The sequence below is a fragment of the Vulpes vulpes genome, chromosome 9 (genome assembly GCF_048418805.1).
Source record: "Vulpes vulpes isolate BD-2025 chromosome 9, VulVul3, whole genome shotgun sequence".
Taxonomy (NCBI): domain Eukaryota; kingdom Metazoa; phylum Chordata; class Mammalia; order Carnivora; family Canidae; genus Vulpes; species Vulpes vulpes.
In genome coordinates, this window is record NC_132788.1 from 102,999,200 (window position 1) to 103,007,422 (window position 8,223).

Consider the following 8,223-nt stretch of genomic DNA (forward strand, 5'->3'; position numbering starts at 1 on the left):
TTATGGTAGTCCCAGAAAAAGAGAAAGAGAAAATAGTATTTGAAGATAAAATGAATGAAATTCCCCCAAACATGATGCTATACATGAACCTACAAATCTGGGAAACCCTGTGAACTCCAAGGAGAATAACTCAAAGATACTAACACTAGACTCATCATCCTCAAACTGACGAAGCCAAAGGGAAAGAATCTTGAAAGGAGCTCATCACATACAAGAACTTAAGAGAAAATTAACTCCACACATACAAGATGTCCTCAGTAAGACTAACAACCAATTTCTCATCAGAACCATGAAGGTGAGAGGATAGTAGGATGACATACATAAAGTCCTGAAAGAATATTGGCAAACAAGGATTTTATATTTGATAAAATTTTCCTTCCAAACCTGAGGGAGAAACAAAATATTCCCAGACAAATAAAGCTGAAGGAGTTCATTACTACTAAGCCTACTCTATGAAAATATCTAACAGATTGTTTCAAGCTAAAATGAAAAGAAACAAAACAGTAATCAGTTCTTCATGGAAAAAATAAAGATTTCTGAAAAAGATAAATGCATAGGCAAATTAAAAAACAGCATTGTATTTTTGGTTTATAACTTCACTTTTTATTTCCTACTGGTTTTAAAAACAAATATAAAAATGTTAAAGTTGTGTTATTGGCAACAACGTATAAAAATTTAATTTGTGACAGTAACAACATAAAGAAGGACAGAGCAATAGAAGAGCAGAGGTTGTGCATGCTATTGAAATAAAAATGGTATAAATTCAAACTAGATTGTTTTAAATTTAGCATGTTAAACATAATGCCTGTGGTAACCTTAAAGACAATTACCTGGATATATTCCAAAAAGAACAAAATCCAAAATGTTCACTACAAAAAATCAACGAGGCAGAAAGGAGGGCAGTGACAGAACATGAGAGATTCCTAACTCTGGGAAAAGATCTAGGGGTGGTGGAAGGGGAGGTGGGCGGGGGGGGGGGGTGACTGGGTGACGGGCACTGAGGGGGGCACTTGATGGGATGAGCACTGGGTGTTATTCTATATGTTGGCAAATTGAACACCAATAAAAAAAATAAATGTATAAAAAATAAATAAATAAATAAATAAATAAATAAATAAATAAATAAATAAATAAACTGGAAGAAAAAAAGAAAATAAATTTTAAAAAATAGCAATGAAACTCTAGGAGGTTCAAATGTTGACTAACTTTAAAAAAATTCAGTATTGGACGAAAGAAGAAGGCTACTCAATCAGGAGCCTCAGACATCATCTGGAAGCAGTCATTGGAAAAGGGCATTGACCCAAGACTTTCAGAAAAAGCAAATGATGATAGGTAGTTGGCAGCTTCCACCCAAGATAATGTGCCAAGATTCTCAACTAAATATTTCTCCCGTGGGATCCCTGGGTGGCTGGGCAGGTTTTGCACCTGCCTTTGGCCCAGGGTGCGACCCTAGATCCTGGAATCGAGTCCTGCGTCGGGCTCCCGGCGTGGAGCCTCCTTCTCCCTACTCCTGTGTCTCTGCCTCTCTCTCTCTCTCTCTCTCTCTCTCTCAGAAATAAATAAATAAATAGATAAATAAATAAATAAATCTTAAAAAAAAAAAAAAGAAATGGGTAGGAAATATCAGAAAGGGAGACAGAACATAAAGACTCCTAACTCTGGGAAACGAACTAGGGGTGGTGGAAGGGGAGGAGGGCGCGGGGGGGGTGACTGGGTGGCAGGCACTGAGGGGGGCACTTGACGGGATGAGCACTGGGTGTTATTCTGTATGTTGGCAAATTGAACACCAATAAAAAATAAATTTATTATTTAAAAAAAGAAAAACAAAAATAAAGACATAAATAAATAAAATTTTCAATGGAAGAATTAAGAATCTCCTCATCAGTAAGTACTTTAAAGGTAAATAGATTAAACTGTCCAATCAAAAGGTAGAGATTGGAAGACAGATAAAGGCAACACCACAGGAATATAGGTTTTTATGAGAGACTTACTATGGATCCACAAACAGCTTTTTAAATGAAAAAATTAAAAATACAGTCCAATCAAATAGTTACCAAAAGAGAGCTAACATCAGGAGGAAAAAGTAGACTTTAAACCAAAACTGTTGGGATCCCTGGGTGGCGCAGCGGTTTGGCGCCTGCCTTTGGCCCAGGGCGCGATCCTGGAGACCCGGATCGAATCCCACGTCGGGCTCCCGGTGCATGGAGCCTGCTTCTCCCTCTGCCTATGTCTCTGCCTCTCTCTCCCTGTGACTATCATAAATAAAAAAAATAATAATAAAAATAAATAAATAAAAATAAAGCCACTTTAAAAAAATAAAAAATAAAAATAAACCAAAACTGTTGAAATAGACAAAGCAAGCAAGATGGAATATAGGTAAATAGGTACACAGAAATACAGATTTAAAGGTCAATAATCAAGACAGTGTGACAATTACAAACATACAAACACCAAACAACAGAGCCTCAAAATGAGTGAAGCACACATGATAGAAGTGACGTAAGAAATACGTGTTTCCACAATATTACAAGAGACTTCAATACATCCCTTTCAACAATGCTTAGTGCCCCTGGATAGATAAAAAAGAAAGAGTGAACTTGAAAAACATAATAAACAAACAAAGCCTAACAGTTATCTGTGAACACTCCATCCAACAACGGTAAAAAATGCACTCTTCTCCGGAGCATTTGGGACATTGCCCTGGATAGATCATGTGTTAGGCCACAAAGCAAGTTTCAATAAATTTTAAAATATTGAAATCGTGCAAAGTATCTTTTCTGATCACCATGGTGTGAAGATAGAAATCAGTAACTGAAGGACAAATGGAAAATGTGCAAATATGTGGAAATTAAACAACACATTCCTGAAAAAACAATGGTATCTTACTCATGAGCTTCCTCAAGGCTCCTTTCATGTCCCTGTTCCTCAGGCTGTAGATGAAGGGGTTCATCATTTGGGGGACAATAGTGTACATCACTGAAACCACTGCAGTGTTTCTGGAAGAGCTAGTAAGAGCAGAACTAATGTACACCCCCAAACCGGTCCCATAGAACAAGGACACAACTGACAGGTGAGACCCACAGGTGGAAAAAACTTTATACTTTCCACCTGCTGATGGCATTCTCAAAACAGAAGACACTATCTGGGTGTAGGAGAAAATGATTCCACACACAGGGATACCACCAAATATGCTAGTTGCAAAATATATCAGGATGTTATTGATGAGGGTGTCAGAACATGCGAGCTTGATGACCTGAACAACTTCACAGAAGAAGAGAGGGATTTCAAGGTCTGTGCAGAAGGACAGTTGCAACACCATCAGACTGTGCATCAGGGCATCCACAATGTTAATGCACAAAGAGAGTAGAATCAAGAGGCCACAGAGGTGGGAGTTCATGATGACTGTGTACCTCAGTGGATGACAGATGGCCACATAGCGGTCATAGGCCATTACTGAAAGAAGGAAACTTTCCAAACTAGCAAAAACCAGGATAAAGTAGATCTGTGTGAGGCAGCCTGTGTAAGTGATGCTCTGATCCTCTGCTTGGATGTTCACCAGCATCTTTGGGATGGTGGTTGTGCTTAAGCAGATGTCAGTAAAGGACAAGTTGGAGAGGAAGAAGTACATGGGGGTGTGGAGGTGGGAGTCACAGATGACAGCCAGGATGATGAGCAGGTTTCCCAGGATGGTGACCAGGTATATGGACAGGAACAGAACAAAGAGGAGGGGCTTCAGTTCTGGATCCTCTGTCACTTCCATTAGAAGGAATTCTGAAACCCCTGTGTTGTTTCTGAGTCCCATGTTGTGGATGGATCTGATGGAGAAGGTGAAGTGACAACACAGTCAAATGTGTGTTTTCTAGGCCAGCAGGAGGAGCATCATCAGAGACAAACACTGTCTTAGGATGGGACAGAGACCAATAGAGAAGGATAAGAAATGAAAGACTTCTGAAGGCATATTATCCTGTTCCATTACCAAAAACCTGAAGCTGATACAGCAGAGTGTCATCCCTTATTAATTTCCACAAGGGTTGCCAGGTGGCCATTTCTTAATATTGTACTATCTATAGTGTTCTAATTATTTGAAACATTTGGTAATTTTATAAAGAAACAGATTGGGGAGGCAGCTGAAGATGCTGTCTGGATGCCCAGAGACCTCAGTTTGCTGGCAAGCAACTGAGGTAATACGTAAGTATGCCAAGAGCCAGGAATGGGAAGATAAAGTGAACTTTGACAATTTTTTTCTGCCCTCTCACCTCCACAAAATTGTAAGTAAATGTCAGAGACTTGTCTAACAGTCATCCTATTTTTTTTTTATTACAGATCTTCTATTTTTAAAGGCTTCAAAATTCCAGAGAGCAAAGAACCCTGTGAGGCGAGCTACAGATCACAAGGCCTCTTCCCCAGTGGAAGAAAGAATAGTTGGAAAAGCTTCCAGCAGTTGCCCGGTTGGAGCAACAGGGTACATACGTGAGGTACCTCAAACATGCATCTGGACGTCTGCTGAGGTCAGGGACGGGGGTCGAGGTAGCTCAGAGCTGGGCCTGAACCTCTTAAACGTTGGAGTGGGGTCTCCTGAAGAAGCCCCGGTCCACTCAGGAAGGGAAAGCCTGCCGGAGGGAACAGGGCCTGCCTCACGCCTGCAGGTGTGGAGGCTTCTCCAGCTCCCAGGCTGGAGTCAGAGGCCCTGGGAGTCATCCAGGGCTGAGCGCGTGGACCAGAGCAGACCACAGGGAGGCTGAAGCTCCGTTTCCCTTCCTTTGCTTTCAGCCTGTTTGTCTATACCCAGACTCCACGCCCTCCGCATAGTATGCCTTTGGCCCTTTTATCTAATCTGATCTGTGTTTTGTCCTGGAACGGTTCATCTGCTGACATCGGCTCTATGGTCAGGCCTAAGTTTGCCACCTTGTCTCCTCATTCGTTAATTCACTTTTCTTCCACTTCCAATCTGTTGTGGAGCCCATTCAGTAAATGTCCATCCTATTTTTTTTTTAATTTTTTATTTATTTATGATAGTCACAGAGAGAGAGAGAGAGGCAGAGACACAGGCGGAGGGAGAAGCAGGCTCCATGCACCGGGAGCCTGATGTGGGATTCGATCCCGGGTCTCCAGGATTGCGCCCTGGGCCAAAGGCAGGCGCCAAACCGCTGCGCCACCCAGGGATCCCTCATCCTATTTTTTTAAAGCAGATTTTTATTCATTAAGAAATGGTCCTGACTATCCTAGAGAGTGGGTACACTAGTAAATGGAGGTACTTGAGATTGGTGCAAAGCACAAGGATGTGAAGGGGATGACAGACAGGCAGAAGCCTGGATGACATCCTTCTAGTCATCGGTACGTGTACTCTCTTCCTGACTTCCCCTCGATGAACCTGGAGTAAAACACCTGCCCTTGTTTCCAAACATCGATGTAGGTTACCTGGCTGGCATCACAGTGGAATGAGGATTGACATTTCCCCTGAATGCACCATCTGGGAGATTTGTACTCAGAAAGGGGCAGAGGAACTGAATGAGATGTAGGCTCCTGAGCAAGCAGGATCATCTATGGGAGGAGGCTCAATTATGCTCTACTTTTCATGGGAAGAATTGCTCAAATAAGTGGTCACAGGCAGATTGCAGTCTCCGTATCCCTAGAGGTTCAATTTCCAAAGCTCCTCATTAGTCAAACATTCTCATTGTCACTGAGATCCCAGCCAAACGCAAATCCTTCAAGACCAAGAATCTGGAAGGAAGGAATTCCCTGATCCTGTGAGACCGAGTGTACATCGGGTACTTTTCTCCACCTGTGTCTGCTCATCTTCATTCCAAATTCTTTATTTAAATTCAATTTGCCAACATATAGTACATCATTAGTTTCAGATGTAATTTTCAATAATCCATCAGTTGCATATAACGCCCAAGTGCTCATCACATCCTGTGCCCTCCTTAATGCCCGTCATCCAGTTGCCCCATCCCCCCACAGACCTCCCCTCCAGCAACCCTGTTTTCTTTTCCAGAGTTAAGAGTCTCTCATGCTTTGTCTTCCTTCCTGATTTTTTTCCCATTCTGATTCCCCTCCTTCCCTTATGGTCCTCTGCACTATTTCTTATATTCCAACATATGAGTTAAACCATAATTGTCTTTCTCCAATTGACTTATTTCACTTAGCATAATGCCCTCCAGTTTCACCCATATCGATGTAAAGGGTAGGTATCCATCCGTTTCAAATTCTTGGTAATTGTGGACACACCATCCTTCTCTAACTAGGTAACAGTCTTCTTTTCTGGGGCACCTGGGTGGTTCAGTGGTTGAGCGTCTGCCTCTTGCTCAGGTGGTGATCCCGGGGTCCTGGGATCCAGTCAGGCTCCCCAGAGGGAGCTTCTCCCTCTGCCTGCTGCCTGCCTGCTTCTCCCTCTGCCTATGTCTCTGCCCCTCTCTCTGTGTCTCTTCATGAATAAATAAAATCTTTTTAAAATAAAAAATTTAAAAGTCTTTTTTTCTTAGTTATGGACAAAGATATTGCCATCTAATCAATGTTATAAGGAATTCTGATACCTATTTGGGGTGTGATAATACAGTGTGCATGTTTATATACATGATGTATATTTCAATATATCTTAATATGCTATATTATATGTAATATAAATAAGATATTTTAAAATATAACTATGTTATTATAAAAATGCAAACACCCAAAGGTTTATCTCTGAGTCTTTAAATGTTTCCCGAACATTGATCTTCACTGTGTATACACAGAGCATATACAAGATGTTTTATACAATATATTCTAATCTATTCTCTGCAATAATTCTCTGATTAATTCAAACAGAACTGCTACTCCCACCTTAGGTTTTCACAGTCACATTTTCATTTTTTCCAAGTTTTTATTCAAATTCCAGTTAGTTAACATACAGTGCAATATTAGTTTCAGGAGTAGAATTCAGTGGTTCATCACTTACATACAACTGGTGCTCATCATAACAGTACCATCCTTAATACCCATCACCCACCTAGCCAATCCCCCACCCACATCCCTCCATCAACCCCCAGTTTGTTCTCTGTAGTTAAGAGTCTCATATGGTTTGTTTCCCTCTATTGCTCTTTTTCCCCCTCCCCTATATTCATCTGTTTTGTTTCTTAAATTCCACACATGAGTGAAATCATATGGTATTTGTCTTTCTCTAGATGACTTATTTCACTTAGCAAAATACCCTCTAGCTCCATCTATGTTGTTGCAAATGGCAAGATTTCATTTTCTTTTTCTGGCTAGGCAGTATTCTATTGTATAGATATAGCACATCTTCTTTATCCATATATTAGTCGATGGACACTTGGGCTCTGTCCATATTTTGACTAATGTTGAAAATGCTGCTATAAACATCAGGTTGCATGTGGCCCTAGAAATCAGTATCTTTGTATTCTTTGGGTAAATATTGTTTCCTATGTTGTTTATTTTAGCCATTCTGACTGCTATGCAATATTTTGTCACAAGTCTTAAGGTACAGTGTTCATCACTTAGGGGACTGTGGATTGAAACATTAACATGAACATAAAATTTGCCATCTTAATCATTTTTTTCATCTTTTTTTATAACAGAGATTTTCAAGTTAATTATTTTTTTTATTTAAATTCAACTCGCCAACATATAGTATAACCCCCAGTGCTCATCCCATCAAGTGCCCTCCTCAGTGCCTGTCACCCAGTTACCCCATCCCCCCACCCACCTCCCCTTCCACAACCCTTTGTTTGTTTCCCAAGAGTTAGGAAGTCTCTCACGGTTTGTCTCCCTCTAATTTTTTCTACTCAGTTCCTCTCCTCCCCCTTATAATCCCTTTCACTATTTCTTATATTCCACATGTGAGTGAAACCATATGATGACTGTCCTTCTCCAAGTGACTGCTTTCACTCAGCATAATACCTTCCAGTTCCAATCACATCGAAGTAAATGGTGGGTATTCACCTTTTCTGATGGCTGAGCAATATTCCATTGTGTGTGTGTGTGTGTGTGTGTGTGTGTGTGTGTGTGTGTATACCACATCCTCTTTTTTTTCCATTGGAGTTCAATTTGCCAACATATAGCATAACACCCAGTGTTCCTCTTTTTTTTAATTTTTTTTAATTTTTATTTATTTATGATAGTCACAGAGAGAGAGAGAGAGAGAGAGGCAGAGACATAGGCAGAGGGAGAAGCAGGCTCCATGCACCGGGAGCCCGACGTGGGATTCGATCCCGGGTCTCCAGGATC

At 40.9% G+C, this 8,223-nt stretch overlaps 1 protein-coding gene across 1 annotated transcript; it reads right to left on the reverse strand.

Annotated features, from left to right (window-relative positions):
- Positions 1–2,848: 2,848 nt before the first annotated feature.
- Positions 2,849–3,802, reverse strand: LOC112909707 (olfactory receptor 7G1-like). The gene has a single exon (XM_072718861.1). It carries the CDS (start codon positions 3,800–3,802, stop codon positions 2,849–2,851), a length of 954 nt encoding a protein of 317 aa, XP_072574962.1.
- Between the last annotated feature and the right edge of the window lie 4,421 nt (positions 3,803–8,223).